The sequence below is a fragment of the Erpetoichthys calabaricus genome, chromosome 4 (assembly GCF_900747795.2).
Source record: "Erpetoichthys calabaricus chromosome 4, fErpCal1.3, whole genome shotgun sequence".
Classification (NCBI taxonomy): domain Eukaryota; kingdom Metazoa; phylum Chordata; class Cladistia; order Polypteriformes; family Polypteridae; genus Erpetoichthys; species Erpetoichthys calabaricus.
Genome location: NC_041397.2, coordinates 182,179,468 through 182,204,118, shown reverse-complemented (window position 1 = coordinate 182,204,118; position 24,651 = coordinate 182,179,468). Strand labels below are relative to the sequence as shown.

Sequence of the window (24,651 nt, the reverse complement as noted above, 5' to 3'; positions counted from 1 at the left end):
GAAGTAGTGTGTTAAAGAGGTTATGTAAACATATATATATATATATATATACATCTACATATATATATATATATATATATATATATATACATATCTACATAAACACATACAGTGGGTACGGAAAGTATTCAGACCCCCTTCAATTTTTCACTCTGTCATATTGCAACCATTTGCTAAAATCATTTAAATTAATTTTTTCCCTCATTAATGTACACACAGCACCCCATATTGACAGACAAAAAGAAGAAATTTTGAAATTGTTGCAGATTTATTAAAAAAGAAAAACTGAAATATCACATGGTGCTAAGTATTCAGACCCTTTGCTCAGTATTTAAGTAGAAGCACCCTTTTGAGCTAATACAGCCATGAGTCGTCTTGGGAAAGATGCAACAAGTTTTTCACACCTGGATTTGGGGATCCTCTGCCATTCCTCCTTGCAGATCCTCTCCAGTTCTGTCAGGTTGGATGGTAAACGTTGGTGGACAGACATTTTTAGGTCTCTCCAGAGATGCTCAATTGGGTTTAAGTCAGGGCTCTGGCTGGGCCATTCAAGAACAGTCACAGAGTTGTTGTGAAGTCACTCCTTCGTTATTTTAGCTGTGTGCTTGGGGTCATTGTCTTGTTGGAAGGTAAACCTTCGGCCCAGTCTGAGGTCCTTAGCACTCTGGAGAAGGTTTTTGTCCAGGATATCCCTGTACTTGGCCGCATTCATCTTTCCCTCGATTGCAACCAGTCATCCTGTCCCTGCAGCTGAAAAACACCCCCACAGCATGATGCTGCCACCGCCATGCTTCACTGTGGGGACTGAATTGGACAAGTGATGATCAGTGCCTGGTTGTCTCCACACATACCGCTTAGAATTAAGGCCAAAAAGTTCTATCTTGGTCTCATCAGACCAGAGAATCTTATTTCTCACCATCTCAGAGTCCTTCAGGTGTCTTTTAGCAAACTCCATGCGGGCTGTCATGTGTCTTGCACTGAGGTATTTCCTCCCACAGTCCAAAGACATGCAGGTTAGGTGCATTGGCGATTCTAAATTGTCCCTGGTGTGTGGGTGTGTGTGCACCCTGCGGTGGGCTGGCACCTTGCCAGGGGTTTGTTTCCTGCCTTGTGCCCTGTGTTGGCAGGGATTGGCTCCTGTATTTAGGATATAGTGGGTTGGATAATGGATGGATGGACATTTGTATGCATAGCCCCATTTGCCCGTTTTCGTTTTTTTTCTTTCTTCAGTAATATTTCAGCAAACCCGGAGCTTGTCAGTTCAAATCCTGGTACTGACACCACTGTGTGACCCTGAGGAAGTCACTTCATCTGCATGTGCTGCCAAAAAACAAAAGTAATGTAACAAATTGTACCTCAGATGTTGCAAGTTGCTGGAATAAAGGCATAAGTCAAATAGATAAATATGTATTATACAGATAGGAACTATTCATTTATTTTCAGTTAAGTCAGCTGCAGCAAACCTTTATAAATGAGGGTTTCTCCTTTTTAGATAGTGCAAACTGTTTCTTCTTCATTGAGGTTTTCTCTTGGAGAGTTTTTTTCATTTCATTGAAAATTAAAGCAGCAGCTGCCAAAATATGTAGCTTTCTTATTAATTTTTCAACATTGTGTAAAATAACTTTATAAAGTAACATAAAAGGTTTAAATACTGGTTATCCTTTTACACTAAAATATTACTAAAGAGATACAAAAAAAGTAAAATGCATATGTTGTTTTTCTTTAAGGAGATTAAATATTACTGAAGAAAGAAAAAAAAAAACTGAAACAGCCAAATGGGGCTATGCATACGAACTTAAAAGGTTTAAATAAAACAGAAATATATACCTTTATTTTTACTTCCTTAACTTGTGGAGGGTGTATCCTGTAGCAAAGCCCCAACTTTTTTCGTGAAAGCCCGTTTCAGTCAATAAGTCTTAAAAGGAGGTGTAAAGATATTGACAATAAGCTACGCAAACCCACCAAGACATGCAATCGTTTAAATCAAGGCGCGAGTCGAAAAACACCATCCCATACTATTAGTTAACGATTAACACATTTCTATATGTATTGTAAGCATTCAATACAACTGATAATATGTTGCGCTTATTTATCTGGTGTACCGACATTTTTGCGCGTTTAACAGCTGAAATCCAACGTGGTTTGTGCCCTTCAGAACGAAAACAGTTTGCATTTACCTTTTTAATAAAAGGCGAGCTTTTAAGCCTGAGAAATCACCCCGTAAATGCACACGTTTAATTGCACATGTGTTAATATGCATGCTTACACAGTATTAAAAGACACTCAACAATTAACGTCATTTACCTTCGTTCCCGCGTTTGAGTCGTGCTGTAAATCTCTTCCTTGTTTTCAGTTCACGTGATTACGTAGGAGGCGTGATGACGCGATACGTGACTCCGCCTCCTCCATTAGAGTATATGGACAAAAAAGAGGTTCCAGTTATGACCATTGCGCGTAGAATTTCGAAATGAAACCTGCCTAACTTTTGTAAGTAAGCTGTAAGGAATGAGCCTGCCAAATTTCAGCCTTCCACCTACACAGGAAGTTGGAGAATTAGTGATGAGTGAGTGAGCCAGTCAGTCAGCTTTGCCTTTTATTAGTATAGATAAACTTGATACATTAGGATTAAAAGACAAGACGGAGGTAAGGAATTTAGGGGTAACTATAGACTCTGACCTGAATTTTAAATCCCATATTAATCAGATTACTAGGACAGCATTTTTTCACTTAAGAAATGTATCAAAAGTTAGACCTCTTATTACATTGCAAGATGCTGAGAAATTAGTTCACACTTTTGTTTTCAGTCGACTAGATTACTGTAACGCACTCCTCTCAGGACTACCCAAGAAAGACATCAATCGATTGCAACTAGTGCAGGATGTAGTTGCTAGAATCTTAACTAGGAAAAGAAAAATCAGAGCACATTTCTCCAGTTTTGATGTCACTACATTGGCTTCCTGTGTCATTTAGAATTGACTTTAAAATTCTACTTATGGTTTACAAAGCCTTAAATAATCTCGCTCCATCTTATATTTTGGAATGTCTTACACCTTACACGCCAAATCGTAACCTTAGATCTTCACATTAGTGTCTGCTTAGAATTCCAAGAGATAAACTTAAAAGAAGTGGTGAGGCGGCCTTCTGCCCTTATGCACCTAAAATCTGGAATAGCTTGACAATAGGAATTCGCCAGGCTAATACAGTGGAGCACTTTAAAACACTGCTGAAAACGTATTATTTTAATATGGCTTTCTCATAGCTTCATCTTAGTTTAATCCTGATGCTCTGTATATTCAATTAATTATCATTATTATTCATAGTGGCTTCAAAATCTGTACTAACCCCTACTTTCTCTTCTGTACTTTTTCCGTTTTTCTGTGGTGGCGATCTGCGCCACCACCACCTAATCAAAGCACCGTGATGCCCCTACATTGATGGATTAAAGGCCAGAAGTCCACATGACCATCATCATCAAGTTCTTCCATGAGAAACCCTGAACACAATGAGGACTGATTGAGGTAATTTCTGTTAGGTAGAATGCCTATAGGGGGGCTGGGCGGTCTCGTGGCCTGGAACCCCTATAATATTTTATTTTTTTCTCCAGCCGTTTGGGGTTTTTTATTTTTGCTTTTTTCTGTCCTCCCTGGCCATTGGAGCTTACTTTTAGTCTCTGCTAATTAGTGTTCCCTTATTTTAATTCTTATTTATTTTGTCTTTTTTCCCCCCTCTTTCTTCATCATGTAAATCACTTTGAACTACATCATTTGTATGAAAATGTGCTATATAAATAAATGTTGTTGTTCTTCGGATCTCCGAAGTGGAAAATACATCAGGGATTTACAGCTTTATAATTCCTCTATCAATGGTTGAGAATTTAAAAATCACTTTATCCTCCAAACAGTTACTTCAGAAAAAGAACTGGGAGCAGTAGTGTGACAGATCATCATTGTTGTAGACTTTTAACAGCCGTTTCTGAATTATAGAAATTAATTTTTAATTTGGCTTCTCTCCCTCTCTCTGCAGCACAATACAGAAATACGGGCAAACTAAATAATCTCTTATATATATTTTTCTTCTGGTTCATCCTGCTTTCACTTCAAAACCGGTCCCGCACACACGCAGTCGACACAGCATTTCTCGATTCCTACTCGTCCTCTTCCAAACCCTTCCCCACGCTGCCTGCGGTTCCTCTTCAAAACCGGTCCCGCCCACACGCAGCCAACACGGCATTTCTCGATTCCTATTCGTCCTCTTCCAAACCCTTCCCCAGGCTGCCTGTAGCCTCCCATACACCTTGCTATTTTCGTTATACTGCGACGGTCGTTTCCTAAGCCTTTGTTATAAAATGAACGACAGTATCTTCTCTGTCGACAGGTTTTTCTACAACGTCATCTCTATTCTGGGATCCGGCAACTGCCTGTTCCTATCAGTGGGTTATTTCTTGACACAAACATTTGACGAAGGCAATACACTCTCACTATGACATAGGGCAGTAGATTTCGTTACATCACATTGGGACAGATTTGGAGACGTTGTTCCTGTTGTTCTTTCCAACGCAAATCAAGTTATTACAAGTCAGTACTATCAATACATGGCAACATCTGGAGTTTATGATGGAGAAGCTGAAATTCAAGCTCTTTCAGAGATTCTCCATGCTACCATTGTCATTTATGGAGAAGCTGAAATTCAAGCTCTTTCAGAGATTCTCCATGCTACCATTGTCATTTACTTCAAACATGACCCTAACATCCCGCCTTGCATTTACAATTCTGGAAATACTGTGTTCATTTACCTTCTGTACTCAGGATAACTGGACAAAGGCCACTATGAAGCCCTCATACCAATTCTGATCATGTCTCCACAGCAGCATATAATGTATGGTAACACCAACACATCAGTCCTCAGTCATTCTTCTCTTCTACAAAACACTACAGTTTCGTCTACTACAACCTTCCTCTGCGACATTTGTAGTAAACCTTTCAAAACAAAACCCAGCCTTGGCAAACACAACAAAATTCACTGCAACGACAAATTGTTTCAGTGTCACACTTGCACAAAATGTTTCACAACGCAGAACTATCTTCACAAACACACAAAAATTCACTCCGCTGAAAAATTACCCGACTCCCACTCCAGTAACACATTCTTCCAGTGCAATTCCTGCAACAAAACTTTTCAAACGCGAACCTCACTTGCTAAACACAAGAAAAGACATTCTTCCCAACAACTATATGAGTGCCAGAAATGCAATAAGAAGTTCACTACACAGGATTGTCTGACTAAACACAACAAAACTAATTTGCAAGTCTTGCAATGCGACATCTGCAAAGCAATGTTTCCAAACCAACGCAGTCTCAGCAGACATACACACAATCTTCTTCCCATTACCACAGGTGCTTCTTCACCTCATTCCTGTCTTCCCGTCCAAGAGTACAACATTGGGACTCCAGACCAGCAGTGCAAACACTGTCATGCACTATACTGGCCTGCTGAGCGTAATACATCCAAAAAGTACTCGAGGTACTGCTTTACCACCTTTGCGGGAGCCACCTGTGTCTTTACAACAGCTTCTTACACAGCAAACATCAGAAGCTAAAAATGATCGCGAACACATTCCAGAATACAACTCTTCTCTAGCATTTGCTTCCATGGGTGCACAGATAACTCAACCTCCTGGCCACGGACCATACTATTTTAAAATACACAGGCAATTTATCACCAAATTTCTCCACTATACACTAACACTTGTACCACTCCAGGATATGGACAGTTGTATGTTTTTGACACAGCGCAAGCTACTGAAGTACGCTTACAAAATAAAGCAAACTCTGCATGCAGCGAAAATGTACTTCTCCAGCTAGATTCCATGCTCAGAACCATCAACCCCATCGCTAAATCATACAAACACATGCATGAAATCGCTCAGTTCAATCCAACAGCATCTGTACGAATGGTTTTTAAGGAAAACCCTAGGCAGGATTTACGACGATACAATGCCCCGACATGTCACACCGATGTTGCAGCGATTTTCGTCGGAGATATTGGCGAAACACCTGCCAAAAGGGACATTTGCATCTATCCCATAGGCAACTCCTGTAAACAGATTTCCATGTTCAATATGAATTGCAATCCTATGGTTTACCCACTTTTATTCCCTTACGGAGACATTGGCTGGCACAAAGATTACAACATGTTCCCAATAAAAGAGCCCCCAAGCGAATAAGGCTTACTCAATGCCAATTTTACGCGTACAGATTAGCAATAAGGAATACATTTAGTATTTTGCACTCCAGCGGCAAACTATTCCAACAGTACGTAGTACATGCCTATGTTAAAACAGAGTGTGCGCATCTCAACTATCTCAGATTACATCAACAAGATCTGCACATGGAACAATACAAAAGACAGACACACTGCAAGCAAACTCTGAAAATAACAGCGTACGTGTGGGCAAATGATCATATTACCGTCCACATTTCCAGGAAGTCCATGATACATGCAACAAAACTATCAGGATGCCATGGCCATAGTAAGTAAATTCAGAAAGCATGATTTATTTATCACTTTCTACAACAACCAGTCTTCAGCCACAGTCAGTTGTACATGGCTTTTTCTAGGGTTAGATCTTTCGACTCATTATCTGTCATCTCCACCAAAACACCTATTCACAACTGCGTCTTTCAAGAAGTATTTATATCTTCTTGATTTCTGAATTCCTTTCTCACTGTTTTCCGTTCCTATTCTTACACTGCCGTATGCTACGGTGGGCGTCGGCTAGTATAGAGATAAAACTTAACCACAAACATATACCTTAATATTAAATAAAGTATTTGTGAAATATTATGTGTTAAATTTTACAGTGCATTAAAAGATTTTGAATCAGTATTAATTTGCGACTTTATTTTTTTTTACTTTGTTATGGTATTATTTTTGAATAATGTGCTGCCTTTTTGATTTTCATGGGAACTTAAAGCTCTGAGCAGTCTTTTTATATAGTAACATGTCCTACCTACAGCCTGTGGTGTTGCAGGTCCACAGCTCTCTCAGGAAAGGCCAGTTTTTTAAATAATCACCGCCCTCGCGGCTTAGCGAGGGGGCGTGGTAGTTGTGACTAAAGCAGGTCTCAGGGCAATCTGCGGTGTGGGTGTTTCTCACCTAAGTGCACAGGTGAGAGACTGCCCACATCCGTGATTGTTCCTGGGGATGCTAATGTGCTGCAGCTGCTATGCCCTCTCAGCATATATAGAAGAGCGAGCCAGCTAGAGGAGAAAGAAGATGGAAAAAAGACGAAAGGAAAGAAAGACAGAGGTTAGTGGAGAGCGAGGAGCAGGAGAGAAGAGAGAGAGAGAGAGAGAGAGAGAGAGAGAGAGAGAGAGAGAGAGAGAGAGAGAGAGAGAGAGAGAGAGAGAGAGAGAAAGAGAGCCAGTGCGGGTGACCAAGCGAGCAAGTGAATGCTCGCAGGCAGCTGAAAGGAAGCCTGGGTGTTAGGCCGACACCTGGGAGTCGTAGTAGTGGTCGCTCCCGCTGAGTGATCGAGCAGCGGGAGTGACCAGTGAAGGGCGACTGGCCGCGTAAGGCCAGGATGGCAGCGGGAGTCGGGAGGCTTGGTGGAGAAGTCCCTGACGTGAGTATCCTGGTTGGCAAGGACTCCAAGTGTCAGGCCTGGGATGAGAGCGCACCCGAAGCCAGGATCGGGAGGCCAGCTGCAGAGAGAGAGCGTCTCACCTGCTGCAGGGCCCTAACGGGAGAAGCAGGTGAAACGCTAATGTAAAAAGCACTGGGCTTTTCATTGTTTTAAAGGACTGCTTCCAGCAACTTTTTAACTTCGGTTTTAAAGGATTGTTTTATTGTTGTTTTAAACCTGTCACTTCGTTTTATGATGGATTTTTTATTTATTTAATGAAGACTTTTAAGAAGGCACTGTACTTTGTGGACTTTGTTTTTGTTGTTTTTTTAATAAAAGCACTTTTGCACCATCCCCTTGCTCCATTGTTATTGCCTCACTGTCTAGCTCATCTGTAACATTACCGACGGTGTTGGGTTCAAGGGCTCCCGAACAGCAGATGGGAGCATGGAGCCGAACCAGCATCGTCATTCAGCCACAACACAACCGGAAGCAAAGTATCAAAGTCCACTTTGTGAGCTTCTAGGTTAACCAAGTTTTTGGATATTTTTAAAATGCTTTTGTAAGAGCAGGTCTGGAAAACTCATAAATAACAATTATGGTTTTGCTTATTTTTTTGACTCCATTTCCTCATTATTTCTGACTTCTTACACATTCCTTTGACTTTGTAGTTTCTGAACACAGCCTATTTGTGATGACAAATCTTCATCTCTAGGCACTTCTAACGTGTTGTGCCATTGGCTATGACTAGTTTTTTTATTTGTGTCAAAATAATAACAATATGAAGGAGTATAACTGTTTTTTGTTTTGCACTACCTTGAAATTATGTTACAAATATCCTGAAAAACACTTGGAACACTTGAGACTTAAAAGTTTTCATTATCACAGATATGAAGTTAGAAGTGTTGTGTACACCTAATAATCATAATAATTACCACAGCCTTTGAGCAGACTAGTACTTAATGTATGTGTCATTGTGCATGTTATGTAGAGAATGTATATAAAGGAGTAAATGAGGTATTACCGTTTCCTGATTTGACTTTCAAACAACCCTTCAACATTATTTTACAGTTTCATTTTTTGGGGTATACAATTTAAAGATGCTCAACACATAAACTGCTACACAATGGCTGCCAATATATAGCCTTACAAGCACAGGCTGATAAAAAAAACTGGCAAAATTGTTGTTTAATTTTAATATCTTTACAATTATCCCCTATTTTACGGTAATCAGATTTTTAATATTATTATTATTATTATTATTATAATAAGTTAAAACAGGCATTTATCTTTTTTCATTTAAGTGCTGATACATTATTATAAAAAAACTAAAAAAAAATGAGAAGTCAAAATACAATAAATTGTTTCTTTACAAAAAATTCAATTCTGCTGCTTGCCCATGCTACTAATATTGAAATAATACTGAACCTGGTTGTCGGCCCCAGTCCCACGTTTCAATAATTGACTGATGAACAGATGTTACTGGTTCTTCTTCCTCCTTCTTCTCTCTTTCATTAGACTCCTCTTTTCTTTGGCTACTCGAACAATCTGCACTGTCCTCTGAAAATAATAAAAATAAAAACAATAATAATAAATATTCTCCATTCTGCATAGTCAGTGTTTTATTACTGTAAAATATTAAACAGATCACCATTTTTTTCTAAAACAAAAAAAATGAAATGTTTTTATGTTTAACTATGATATAGTATTAACAATTGAACACCAGCTTAGAAATGAAGGAGGAACTCATTGACATCATAACAGTTAGCTTTCCAGAGCGAAGTAAAGCCAGATATTTCCAATATTGGTCTATACCAGAAAACCTATAGTATATACCATAAATCAAGTCATGCTAAGTGTCACCAAGTATAATACTTAAAGTACAATGCGCTAAGAATGGGCATAAGTTATCAAGTATTTGAATTATTTTTTTTTTTGTTTTAAAACAGAAATTAGAACTACAGATAAATAAAATGAATGCATGTAAGGAATACACAGCACCTGTCTCCAAATAAGAAAAGCTCAAAAGGTATTTGGTTAAAATTATAGCCTGCATAATATTTACTCCACAATTAAAACTAGGACTTTCTGAAATAGTGAAATAAGTAACTGTGAGACTGAGAATGGCACAGCCTAAAGTAGATTACATTTTGTTTATTATTAGACATTTAAAGTAGTGCTCTCCCATGGATCAGTAACGCTGTGCAAATACAAAATACCAGATTGGTTAGCAACAATATGTGAAAGACTCCACTTCTATTGGGCATTGTAATCAACGTTTTCAGATTTTCGCTGGTCATCCAACTTGGACACAACTTTCTAACATTAAAGGAACAGTATATTTTGCTATACAGAAAGCCATTACTAATACAATAAAAACAAAGAACTTAAAAGTTACCTTACTAGCAAAAAAGTAAGTTAAGAATTCACTCCCTTGGCTGTTGAACATTCACAATAAAGAATGGAGTTAACATTTGTTTTTGCAAATTCATTTGACATGACTTTTCTGTAAAACTCTTTCAGATTAGTGTAACTGAAAGACTTCAGATATCAAAACCTGACCAATCACGACAAATGAGAATGTTTTACGTGCAACTGAGCTTTGTTTTAAGAAGGGGCATACATTTACTCCATGAATCAACCTCAGTCAGATGTGAATAAAACTATGTATATCTCTCGGGGTTAGTAAATGTCAAAATTTTCAAAATTAAAAGAATGGATGAAAGATCCACTCCCCACTTTATAACTTTTTTTCCAGTTCTGGCAGCAATTCTCTGGATTTTAGCAAGCACAGTGATTAGATACTGTATAATGCTTACGATACATTTTCTTTGCTTATATTTTGAAGTTTTATTTTAGAATGCACTTTGAAATGCAAGTCACAGATTTTCATTTGTGTTTATTAAATACTTTAATAAACAGCTTTACATCGGACAAACCTAAGGATTAGGATACAACATTTCTTTTAAGGTTAAGACATAAGAAAAGGACTGAACTGTGGCTGTTGACTTGCCATTCAGTTCCACAATTCCCTATTGGTCCAGTCAAGCCAGAAAAGGGACTGGAGGAACTAAGGGGGAAAATATGTTCATATAGGACTCTATATGACATAACTGATACATTACAGCTATTAATGAAAGAGCAAAAAAAAGAACATATTAAAAGAAAAATAGGTTCTTGCTGCTGACTTGGGTAGGACTACTAATTTCCTAATTCTATACAGTATGTCTTTCCCCCATTCAAAAGGGTAATAATGCAAGCCCATGGATTATTCACTATTTCAATTATTTAGATATCCAAACAGAAAATTATATGAAATATGCCATCCTAATTCAGGTTTCAAAATAACTTATACCTCTTACTGCAAAAACTATTTCCCACAGAATCTACAGCATTTATGTTTTAATAAAGCAGAAAGCTATATTAACTTGTCCAAGTTTATCCTTAGGCCTTCTTAGCAGCATCTCTGGCTACAGCTATGCACTAATTTAAGGTGCATTTCTCAGATTGTTACACAGTATTTAAGCAAGCTAAAAATATACTATACTTCCCAGCTTCATTATGGTATCTTTCTAGCCTGTGATTTTGGAAGTTATTTTGTATTGTAAGCTAAAAGTTTTGTTTGAACATCAATAGTTAATGCTTTCATTTACAAGCACACACTCACACTTGAGCCTGCTCTTTTCATAAAGCAAGCAGACATCTATAAGGTTCTCAGAAGTGTACAATGCCTTTATTACTTTAAACTGCACCCAAGATCTCAAATTTACAAGAATTTCCCAAAGTCAATAAAAAGCATTTTTTACCCAATAATAATTTTGTTACGAGAATGCATACCAAAAGGTGCTCTATTTTTAACCACCTTAACATTACATTTTTTCTCAAAAAAACATGTAAAAAGCATTGCATTTTTTGGCTTGAAAAATTACATACTTATTAAATTTGATCTTTCTACTGTAAAACGTGAAAAATAACAAAACTACAGTGATCCCTCGCTATATCGTGCTTCGTCTTTCGCGGCTTCACTCCATCGCGGATTTTAAATGTAAGCATATGTGAATATATATCGCAGATTTTTCACTGCTTCGCAGATGTCTGCAGTCTACAGTATATGCACTTCCACATGATTTGCCCATTTGAATTCAAACAAGGGCGCATTTGAATTCAAACAAGGGACGCTATTGGCGGATGGCTGAGAAGCTACCCAATCAGAGCACGCGGTTAAGCTCCTGGGTGCTGACTGGCTCAGCGACAGGGAGCGCAGAATTCGATTTCGCTTAAAGCCGGCATCTCATCTCACTCATTCAGCATCAACGTTTTTCTTTGTGCATACTGTAGTCAATCTCTTCGTTATGTCTACAAAGCGATCTTCTCCTGCTACTGCTTCTGGGGCCGTGCCAAAGCACCAACGGAAGATGCTAACAATTGCTGAAAAGGTGAAATTGTTGGACATGTTGAAGGAAGAGAAAAGCTACACCGCTGTAGGACGCCACTACGGTATCAACGAGTCCACGGTTCGTTATATTAAGAAGGAGGAAAAGAACCTACGATCTACGGCCGCAGTGTCCTTTAACCAGGAGGCGAAACGAAGTGTAAGTGGACGTAATAAGGCGGTAGTCCGGATGGAATCTGCGTTAGGGATTTGGATTGAAGACTGCCGGAAGAAAAACATCCCCGTGGACACCAATATCATCCGACAAAAGACCAAGCAACTTTATGATAGGTTTGCGGATGCCAGAGATGCTCCAGACGACGACGACGACCCTCGACATGGAACTTCTGCTGAATCCCCCAGCGAGAACCGTGAATTTACTGCCAGCAAGGGCTGGTTTGAAAAATTTAAGAAAAGGTTCAACTTGGCCAGTGTTAACCTGCAAGGAGAGGCTGCCTCCGCAGACAAAGCCGCAGCTGAGAAATTTGTCGCCAACGCGTTCAAGACGATTATTGAGGAAGGCGGATATCAGCCTGAAACCGTGTTTAATATGGATGAGACGGCCCTATTTTGGAAGCGGATGCCGTCTCGTACTTTTATCACGAAGGAAGAGGCAAACGCCCCGGGGTTTAAGGCGCACAAAGATCGCATCACGCTGGTCATGTGCACCAATGCTGCGGGCTTTATGATAAAGCCTGGGCTCATTTATAAGTCCAAAAACCCCCGGGCCCTGAAAACTAAGAATAAAAACCTGCTGCCTGTGTACTGGATGCACAAACCGAAGGCCTGGATTACGAAACGCCTAACGTCAGATTGGTTTCACCAATGTTTCATCCCGGAAGTAAAGATCTATCTGGCAGATAAAGGGCTGGATTTCAAAGTCCTTTTACTTCTGGACAATGCTGGAGGTCATCCCTTGGATCTATCCTACCAAGGTGTAAAAATTGAGTTCTTGCCACCAAATATGACATCACTGATTCAGCCAATGGATCAAGGAGTTATCCGGGCTTTCAAGGCATTGTACACAAGGAACAGCCTGCAACACATGGTCGAGGCAATGGACACGGACAATGACTTTTCCCTGAAGGAGTACTGGCGTAAGTACATGATCACATCGTGTATGGTGAACGTGCAGAAGGCCCTTAATGATATGAAGAAAGACACGGTTAATGCCTGCTGGGAGAAATTGTGGCCAGAAATTGTGTGCAAAAAGAAGGGCTTTTCTGCAGAAGAAATTCATGACTCTGCGGTTGACAAGGCAATCACGCTGGCAAAACTGCTAGGAGGAGAGGGATTCAACGACATGACCAGTGATGACATCAATGAGCTGCTCGATGCCCACTACGAGCTGCTGAGCGATGAAGATTTGGCCGAGATGACCAAGTCAGCGAGCGAGGAAGAACAAGACAACCCAGCAGAGGAAGAAGACGCAGGCCTAACTCTCAAGCGTCTCGCGACCATTCTACGAATGGCAAAAGATCTGCAGACATCCGTTGAAGAATGGGACCCGCAAATGATTCGTTCTTTGCAATTTAAAAATGCTCTTGACGGCGCCATGGAAGTGTATAGGAACCTCTTTACACAAATGAAAAAGCAGCGCCAGCAACTGCCCATCACGATGTTCCTTACACGTAAAACACTGCCTAGTACGCCTTCAGTGGAAGAAGACGACGGCGCTGCTACACAGTCGCGTGAAGAGGCTCCTTTAGAACAGCTGTGACAGTGCAGTAAATGTCATCATTATCTGACAAGTTGGTGAGTACCCAAAACTATTTTTCTACGTACTTAGTACATGTATGTGCGTTTATTGTAACTGTGCACACATTTTATACATTTTTTTCCTTGCATTGTAGGTATTTATTGCCGGTGGTCTGTCTATCGTAATGGCTGTGACAAATGTGATATCAGAGACGCTCTACAGTTTCTTTAAAATAACATTTTGGTTTTATGTACAGCATTTACATGTTATAGATTTTTCATGTATTTTTATATTACCTACTCAATTACAATATGTTTAAAACTGTATTACGTATTAAATAAAACTCCTCAATGATATACGATACGTATGTTTGTGAGTAGTATATAAACTGTGTTTACATACATAATTTTAACGAATCTTACCTAATAACTAAGAGAATATAAAGGGTTTATGCTGTATAACTGTACGGGGAATATTTATAAACCATGTGGGAGAGTTTATAAGGACTTAAAATATATAAAAATAACCATATAAACATATGGTTTCTACTTCGTGGATTTTCTTATTTCGCGAGACGCTCTACAGTTTCTTTAAAATAACATTTTGGTTTTATGTACAGCATTTACATGTTATAGATTTTTCACGTATTTTTATATTACCTACTCAATTACAATATGTTTAAAACTGTATTACGTATTAAATAAAACTCCTCAATGATATACGATATGTATGTTTGTGAGTAGTATATAAACTGTGTTTACATACATAATTTTAACGAATCTTACCTAATAACTAAGAGAATATAAAGGGTTTATGCTGTATAACTGTACGGGGAATATTTATAAACCATGTGGGAGAGTTTATAAGGACTTAAAATATATAAAAATAACCATATAAACGTATGGTTTCTACTTCGCGGATTTTCTTATTTCGCGGGTGGCTCTGGAACGCAACCCCCGCGATGGAGGAGGGATTACTGTACAAAGTCAGAAGTGTAGAAAGCAGAATAATGATACAAATAATAATAATAATGAAAAGTAATAATAATAAAAAATAATGCTAATACCATATATACTGTTAAAATGTGTCATTTGTATGGTATATGTTGAAGGATGGTGAAATACACAATCCAACCTCAAAATCATGACAGTAGTAACATGATTCCTTGTGGATTTCCTTTCCAGACTGATGACCTTTTGAACAGCACACTTCAAATGTGCAATTGACACAAGCATCACTTTCGGATTCATCAGAACCATTTTTGATTTCACTGCCTGCTTCAGTTTCACTTTGTCATCTCTGTTCACATCACTGTCAATAATGTAGGACACCTGGGCTGCTGAAAAACTTTTCTTACAAGATGTCATTATGAGGCTAGTTGAAGACATGCCTGCACCGTTGCCTGAGTAACATTCTGGCCTGTCACTTACACAAGACACACCTATAGAGAAGGCAGTCATTATACAGTTAAATGAGCACCTCAATAAACATGCTATTCTTGATAAATTTCAGTCAGGTTTTAGAACAAATCACAGCACAGAAACTGCACTCGTTAAAGTAGTAAATGACTTGCGGGTAAATGCAGACAGAGGCCATTTATCTGTTCTCATCCTCTTAGATCTGAGTGCCGCATTTGACACCATTGATCATAATATTCTTAACAATCGCCTTAGTCAATGGGTGGGCCTCTCTGGCAGTGTCTTAAAATTGGTTTGAATCCTACCTGGCAGGGAGAAAATTCTTTGTTAGTTGTGGTAATTATAACTCAAAAACACATGATATTCTATATGGTGTTCCACAAGGCTCTATCCTGGGTCCACTGCTCTTCTCAATCTACATGCTTCCATTAGGTCAGATTATCTCAGGGCACAACGTGAGCTACCACAGCTATGCTGATGACACACAGCTGTATTTATCAATAGCACCTGATGACCCTAAATCTTTTGATTCGCTAACACAATGTCTAACTTGTATCTCAGAATGGATGAATAGTAACTTTCTCAAATTAAATAAAGAAAAAAACGAAATCTTAGTGATTGGCAATAATGGATACAATGAGGCTATTAGAAATAAACTGGATGCATTAGGATTAAAAGTCAAATCGGAGGTAAAAAGCTTAGGGGTAACCGTTGATTGTAATCTGAATTTTAAATCGCATATTAATCAGATCACTAGGACAGCATTTTTTCACCTAAGAAACATAGCAAAAGTTAGACCTCTTATATCATCGAAAGATGCAGAGAAATTAGTTCATGCGTTTGTTTTCAGTCGGCTAGATTACTGTAACGCAATCCTCTCAGGACTACACAAAAAAGACATCAATCGTTTGCAACTAGTGCAGAATGCAGCTGCTAGAATCCTTACCAGGAAAAGAAAATCCGAACACATTTCTCCAGTTTTGATGTCACTACACTGGTTACCTGTGTCATTCAGAATTGACTTTAAAATTCTGCTTATGGTTTATAAAGCTTTAAATAATCTCGCCCCGGCTTATATATCGGAATGTCTGACACCTTATATTCCAAATCGTAACCTCAGATCCTCAACTGAGTGTCTCCTTAGAATTCCAAGAGCAAAACTTAAAAGAAGTGGTGAGGCGGCCTTCTGCTGTTATGCACCTAAAATCTGGAATAGCCTGCCAGTAGGAATTCGCCAGGCTAATACAGTGGAGCACTTTAAAAAATTACTGAAAACACATTACTTTAACATGGCCTTCTCATAACTTCACTGTAATTTAATCCTGATACTCTGTATATCTAATTCATTATAATAACTATTCATTCAAAATCTGTACTAACCCCTACTCTCTCTTCTGTTTCCTTTTCCGGTGTCCTGTTGGTGGTGGCGTGCGCCACCACCATCTACCCAAAGCACCATGATGTTCCAACAATGATGGATGGATTAAAAGCCAGAAGTCTGTATGACCATCAGCATCAAGTGACTCCGTGAAAAACCCGAACTACAAAGAGGACTATTTCATTTATGTTAGGTAGAATGCCCAAAGGGGACTGGGCGGTCTCGTGGCCTGGAACCCCTACAGATTTTATTTTTTTCTCCAGCCTTCTGGAGTTTTTTTTTGTTTTTTCTGTCCACCCTGGCCATCGGACCATACTCCTTTCTATGTTAATTAATGTTGTCTTATTTTAATTTCTTATTTTGTCTTTTATTTTTCTTCTCTTCATTATGTAAAGCACTTTGAGCTACTTTTTGTATGAAAGTGTGCTATATAAATAAATGTTGTTGTTATATCATTTCCCGAGCAACACTCGGCACTAACGCTGTTGGCACTTTTATAGCCCAAGTAATCCTCAGGTCTAGCGCTTACGCGATACGCATCTATACAATTGCCCGAGTGATGCTCGGGACTATTACTTTTAGCACTGTTTTTACAGCTCGAGTAACGCTCATTCTAACGATAAAGAGGTTAATGACTGTATTCTTCTTAATACAGTGGGGAAAATAACTAATGAATGCATAAACATTCCCAGTAAATATATTTCTAATGGGGCAATTGATATAATATTTTCACCAGATATCAGTAACAACCCAAGTAATCCACACATACAAAGAAATCAAAACAAATAAGTCCATAAATTAAGTTATGTGAAATAAAGTGGAATGACACAGGAAAAATGTATTGAACACACGAAGAAAAGGAAGTGCAAAAAGACATGGAAAGCCAAAAAACCAGCTGAAATCTGTCAGTATTTAGAAAGCAATCCTTCCCCCTATAAGTGCAAATTAATATCAGCTGGTTTAGTCCTAATTGATGGCCTATAAAAAGGTTTCTCATTACCAAGGTGTCGCATGATGGGAAAAAGCAAAGAGCTCTCTCAAGACCTTTGCAATCTTTGTCACACACATGCGCATGGGAGGCAGCTAAAGGGATTGAGTAAGGGCAATTTCGAATCAGACTAGGATGTGACAGAGTGCACGGACTCTTTTTCTCCCTTTCCTGCAGACCATTCACGGAAGATTCCACCTGGCCCTCTTGATATCACACTCGGGTCCGAGCCTATGGAAGAAGACCTTGCCGGCTCCGGCCTCTGTAATGTCACATCTGGGCTCAAGCCTATGGTTGAAGGCCCTCATGAGCCCGACCCCTATGACCTCACTTCCTGTCTTCCCCTTTAAAAGCCTCCACCTTTTCCCTATTCCCTCAGTTCTGTTTTGGACTCGGTTTTGTGCACAGCAGTGCTATCATTTAAACCTCAATTTGCAGCCAGGAAACCAAATATACAGGTGACTGCCCCAATCCTTGCTATGGCTCTTTGTGGAATTTGTAACATACTGATGGCATTGGTTATAGATGTATTTCTAAACTTCTGAATGTTTCAGTGAGCACCGTTGGGGCCAGAATCCGGAAGTGGAAAGAACATAATTTCATCATAAAACAGACACGACCAGGTGCACCTTGCAAGATTTCTGACAGTGGAGTCAAAAGAATAATCAGAAGAGTTGTCCAAGAGCCAAGGACCACTCACGGAAAGCTTCAAAAAGACCTGGAATTAGCAGATACAGTTGTTTCAAAGAAAACAATAAGTAATGCCCTCAACCGCCATGGCCTCTATGCACGCACACCACACGAGACTCCACTGCTGAAGAAAAAGCATGTTTAAGATTGTTTAAAGTTTGCTGCACAACACTTGGACAAGCCAATGAAATACTGGGAGAATATAATCTGGTCAGATGAGACCAAAATTGAACTCTCTGGATATCATTGCACACACCACGTTTGGAGGAAAAATGGCACTGCACATCACCCCAAAAACACCATACCTACATGTTTTTCAGCATATGGTACTGGCAGACTTCATATAATTGAAGGAAGGATGAATGGAGAAATGTACCAGGACATTCTTGATAAGAATCTGTTGCCATCTGCCAGGATGCTGAAGATGAAACGAGGGTGGACATTTCAGCAAGACAATGATCCTAAACACACTGCCAAGGAAACTCTCAACTAGTTTCAGAGACAGAAAATAAAGCTGCTAGAATGGCCCAGTCAATCACCCGACTTGAATCCAATTGAAAATCTATAGAAAGAACTGAATTATCAGAATTCATAGAAGAGGCCCCCAGAACCTTTAAGATTTGAAGACAGTGTGTGTGGAAGAATGGGCCAAAATCACACCTGAGCAATGCATGTGACTAGTTTCTCCATAAAGGAGGCATCTTGAAGCTGTCATTACCAACAAAGGCTTTTCTCGTAAGTATTAAATAAATTTCAGTAAGTGTGTTCAATACTTATTACCTGTGTCATTCCACTTATTACATATAACTTAATTTATGGACTTATTTGTTTTGATTTCTTTGTATGTGTGGATTACTTGGGTTTTTACTGGCATCTGGTGAAAATTTCATGTCAATAGCCCAATTAGAAATATATTTAATGAGAAAAACGTTGATGCTTTCAATACTCATTTTCCCTGCTGTATGTATAATGATTTTTACTGATTTGCTCACCATGCAAATAATTGGTAGGAATAGATTTTTGTATTTGGTAACTGTTCCAAAGGTCCCCTAGAGTACAGTTTTTACTAAAAACATAATTTCTTAATCTTTAAACTGTTTGATAGGTAAGCTTAAGAAGTCACCTGTTTGTGCTATTTCTTCTCCACTACAGGCGATTTCTCCATCTTTGACCATTTCATTCCACAATTCACATAGTCCATCTGGAGAGAAAGCACGCTAAAACAAAGAAAAAATATATATTAAGTTAAATTTTATTGTGATGTTAACAGGTGGGTTACAGATAAATTAATTCTTTTTGCAGCATACTAGTAAAGCTCATGAGCTCTGAAATCAGCTTCACATTATGATTACAAGAAAATCCAAAGTGATGTTTGCAACACATGCTAGGCCATGAAACAAAAAGCAAAGCCTTTTTAGTACACAGATCAACTTACAACTTGTAAGACTAACTGTACTCTCACGTCATTGCCCCATTCCAAAATCCCTTTTTATAAAAACAACTAGGGGGCTCCGCCCCCTGCTCGCTTCGCTCACCAACCCCTGGTGTTGGGTAATTCCAAATAGCGTGATGTATGTATGAGACAGGGCGGCACGGTGGCACAGTGGGTAGCGCTGCTGCCTCGCAGTTGGGAGATCTGGGGACCTGGGTTCGATTCCCGGGTCCTCCCTGCGTGGAGTTTGCTTGTTCTCCCCGTGTCTGCGTGGGTTTCCTCCGGGCGCTCCGGTTTCCTCCCACATTCCAAAGACATGCAGGTTAGGTGGGTTGGCGATTCTAAATTGGTCCTAGTGTGTGCTTGGTGTGTGAGTGTGTTTGTGTGTGTCCTGCGGTGGGTTGGCACCCTGCCCAGGATTGTTTCCTGCCTCGTGCCCTGTGTTGGCTGGGATTGGCTCCAGCAGACCCCCGTGACCCTGTGTTCGGATTCAGCGGGTTGGACAATGGATGGATGGATGGATGTATGAGACATAGCATAGTGGGAAGGTGTAGATTACGCATATAGGATGCAAAGAATAAACCGCATGGCACATTGTACAGATGTATTGGAAAATTTCCTTGTACACAACATTAGTAGTAAAGATGGTGTCTTGTCCTTGAATGAGTTTTCCTTGGTATGGATCATTTATAACTTTAACCTTAATGTCAGATGACCGTCAAACTCGTGAGAAGGCTACATAAAGTTGTCCATGTCCAAATACGGGCTCAGAGAGGTAGATGCCAACCTTGTCCATGGTTTGTCCTTGTGATTTGTTGATGGTCATGGCAAATGCAGGTTTAATGGTTCATTTGTTGATAGATTGCGTCATCTGGATCTAAGATGTAGATTTGTGCATATTTGCGTTCTTGATTTGTTTCAGGGTGCACTGTTGCAATGCGATGTAATATTTGTCCACATACGCGACAGCAGTATGGGCCATTGCCTTTTGGTGGGTAGACGCAAAAGCAAATGAACTATTGTAGGATCTAATGCGGTTCATAAAGTTTTTACTTTTAGGTACATCGTTAGTTAGAAGCTTCCGTAGATATTGAGGATATGAATGTAAAGGAGGCAGTCTAACTTGACCCTTTTGACAACAACGTGTAAACTCATTAGTTGTATTGCCAGTTGTTTCTTTAGGGAAGTTAAGTGAATGACAATGATTGCAAATGACAGTCATTAATCCCAATGAATTTTCATGAATAGTGGAGTCATTATTAAACGCGTTGTCAGCCAACTGGCGGAAGCGTTTAGCAGGTGTTTGTTGTTCATGTCTTTGACGTTTATGTTTTGCTTGTGCCGTTTGAGAAGCGCGTTGTTGTATGTCCAGTATTTGGGATGTGTTGTTTTGGAGCTGTAATCGCTTTGCTTGTGTTGTGCGAGACGCCCGTTGTAGTTGCCGGCGTTCATTGTTTTTATTGAGCCTGTCCCGTTTCTGTATCCCGGTCAGTCAAGCCCTGTCCTTTTGGAGCCTTGCCTGCTTGTTTTCCGGCATTTCAGACACGCATTGTAGACGTCTGCGTTCATTTATTTTTTCCCGTCGCTCCCGTTTTTGTATCTCTGTGACTCGAGCTCTTTCCTTTTGAACCCGTGCCTGCTTCGCTTCAGCACTTTGAGACGCGCGCTGCATGCGTCTACGCTCGTTGTATCTGTCCATTTGGGCTCGTTTCTGTAACTGTGTTAGTCGAGCTCTGCGTTTTTGGAGCCGAGACATTTTTTCTTCCGCGGTTTCAGAAGCGCGTTGTAGGCGCCGACGTTTATTGTTTGTTTTCATGCAGGTTCGTGTTTGTGGTCCCGTTACTCGAGCCGTATCTTTTTGTACCCGTGATCGTGAATTCATGACCTGTTTGTTCTCTATCGTTAGCAATCAGGATAAGTAATAACGAGGATCGCACTCACTGTTAATATGGAGCATTTTCTGTGGTTGTACGGTTAATAGTGCATCACTGTAATGAGATTCACCTATGCTGTATAGTTGATATTTACTCCGGTAGGTGCAAAAGCAAATTAACTATTGTAGGATCTAATGCAGTTCATAAAGTTTTTACTTTCAGGTTCATCGTTAGTTAGAAGCTTCCGTAGATATTGAGGATATGAATGTAAAGGAGGCAGTCTAACTTGACCCTTTTGACAACAACGTGTAAACTCATTAGTTGTATTGCCAGTTGTTTCTTTAGGGAAGTTAAGTGAATGACAATGATTGCACTCCTTAGTCTGTCCCGTTTTACTGTGGTGTGGGGGTGTGAGTCCTCTTTTTCAGTACCATCTCGGGCTTGATTTGTGAACTTTTGTGGACTCCTTAGACTGTCCCGTTTCACTATTAGGCGGGGATAGTCTGATTCAAATATGTTGTGTTGTCCGTATGTGTGGGGTTTCTGTATGATCTCGAGTGTTCGCTTGCGGTTGCTCTTTGGTTTTTGAGCCTCAATCTCGGGCTCGATGGGTGACCGTGTGTGGAGTCTGTAGTCTGTTCCGTTTCACTTAGGGGCATGTGTCTGACTCCTCTTTTTTGTGTGATATGGGCACGTTGCCTCATTTCTTATTTCTGTTAGTGGAGGTGTGCTTTGTGTTTCATTTCTTATTTATGTTAGTGTGTGGACTCCGTAGTCTGTCCCGTTTGGAGTGCTATGGGTTTTGTGTGGCGGTTGCGTGTGACTCCTTTTTTTTTGTGTGCCAGGGACGCGTTGCCTCATTTCTTATTTCTGTTAGTGGAGGGGTGCTTTGTGTCTCATTTCTTATTTATGTTAGTGTGTGGACTCCGTATCTTTGTGGCGCTGGTGTCCGACTCCTTTTTTTTGTGTGCTAGGGGCGCGTTGTCTCATTTTTTATTTCTGTTAGTGGAGGGGGGCTTTGTGTGTCGTGGGTCTGAATCCTCTTTTGTGTGCGTCCCGTTTCGTATGCTATGTCCTTTTTTTTGTGTGCTGGGGGCGCATGGGCTGCGTGTGGCGCTTGCGTCTGACTCCTTTTTTTGTGTGTGCTAAGGGTGCGTTGCCTCATTTCGTTGGAGGAGGGCTTTGTGTGGCGCATGCGCACTACGTCTTTTGCGTCCACGGGCACGACCCTGTGTCCATATCCGGTTTACCATTCTCGTTTAGTAATATGGATAATTTGAAATCAAATCTTTTATTTAAAAATCCAAAATACCATACAAAATATACATGAACTTCTACATTCCAACATTTCATTTTCAACAGAAAATTCAAACTAAATCTATATAAATTACTTTAGTATATACAAATGATTGGTTTCAAAAACTAACATTTTATACTAGTAGTTGTATTTTCTCCAAAATACGAGTCATTGATATTAAATTTGGACTAAACATTAATGTGATCACTTTCTAAAACTCACCTATTTAAATACAAGGATATGAGATTATCAAGGCTGCATTAATAGTAAATCATTAACTAAACCGGGAGAGGGCAACAGTTTAAAGTAGGGTAGTCAAGACTGTTCATTGAGTCTAGGGTAAACTCAGTTAACCACCCTCACTCATTTATACCAAACCAATTTAGCACTCAAAGAAAATATAATTTATTTAACATTGAAATTTGAAAGTAAAGAAGACTATCCAGGAAAAAAAAAATACCCAGTGTGGGGAACAGCCCGGACACAGACAGGTAGACATGATGGTTTCACCACACACACGTTTATTTACAATATTTACAAGTATCACAGTGCACAAACCCAGTGCTGCAGCACCAATCACCCCTTCAGTCCTGGACACACAACACCTTGTCTTCTCAGTCTCTGGTCCGCCTCCACTCCTCTCCACTGAGCTTCGTCCTCTTCCACCCGACTCTTGCCATTGAATGGAGGAAGGCGGCCCCTTTTATACAGCCCCGGACGGACTCCAGGTGCTTCCCGAGGAGCCTCCGTTGACACACCCCTGTGTGGCAGAAGCTCTGGCTGTGTACCCGGAAGTCCTCCGAGTGTACCCAATCCTCTTCCCCCCAGCACTTCCGAGTGTGGCGGAAGTGCGGAGGTCCAGGGCTCCCAAGGCATCGGGGCGCCCCCTGGCGGTGACCACAGGCCCCTACAGGATTGAGCGTCCAAGCTCTGTACCCGTGGCCCCCAATAGAACCAGGGCGGTCGCCCCCTTGTGTTCTGGAGGAGGCACAAGCCCTCCTCCGGTCCTCCTGGGCATCCCTGCCAGGGATGAACCCCAGCCGGGTGCCACACCAGACACAGGGAGAAGAAGCAAACTCTACATAGCCTTGAATCTAGAACTAAAGATGAATCATAGCAGTTTGAATATACCATAATTAACACTAGAATTCCTGAAGCCTATGAAAAAACTCGTAATCCCAGCCCAATTTAAATCCCTTCGCACCTCTCCATCAGCATCTTTTGTTTTATAAATGTGTCAATCAGCACAAGCAGCATGGGCTGGGATTACAAGGATTACAAGGTTTTTCATAGGCTTCAGGAATTCTAGTGTAAATGGAGTAAGAAGTGCCTTTGTCTTCGGTGGATACAGGAAAAGTCAATTTTGAATGATGCACAAAAACCAAACTCAGAAAGGACCACTCAAAGCTCACTGCTGGAGAGGAGAAAATGGATTTTATCCAATAGGCCCCTGTATTTCGCTGGACACATTCATGTATAACAATCAACCCATGTAAACACAGACTGTAATAAGGCTAAGAATTAAGCACAAGTGTCCCTGAAGCTTTGAGATATGAAGGCTAGCTACTGTACTGCGTCATGTTATTGCTTCCTGCATTACATCCAGCGCTGCTGGGATAATCACTGGTTTCCTTTATCACCACACTGGGCAGATACATTTACTAATATGCTTAGTTTTATTTTTGTAATTGAGAGCGATGAATGACAAATTTCCAGTATTTAGTTGTAAAACAAGTAATTTTCCAGTGTTCCGTGTAGTCATAGTTATCAATTAATGCAAACAAATGAAGAACAAGCAAACATCATGAAGAGCCTAACC

The 24,651-nt window shown here is 40.0% G+C and overlaps 1 protein-coding gene across 5 annotated transcripts in view; it reads right to left on the bottom strand.

Annotated features, from left to right (window-relative positions):
• Nucleotides 1–24,651, bottom strand: part of herc2 (HECT and RLD domain containing E3 ubiquitin protein ligase 2) — a 488,151-nt gene that overhangs the window by 429,421 nt on the left and 34,079 nt on the right. For all 5 annotated transcript variants that reach the window (XM_051927044.1, XM_051927043.1, XM_051927046.1 and 2 more), the window contains exons 3-4: nucleotides 19,353–19,446; nucleotides 9,053–9,184 (exon numbers count right to left, since the gene is read on the bottom strand). In XM_051927044.1, coding sequence (XP_051783004.1) covers nucleotides 9,053–9,184; nucleotides 19,353–19,446 — 226 coding nt within the window. The remainder of the gene's footprint in view (nucleotides 1–9,052; nucleotides 9,185–19,352; nucleotides 19,447–24,651) is intronic.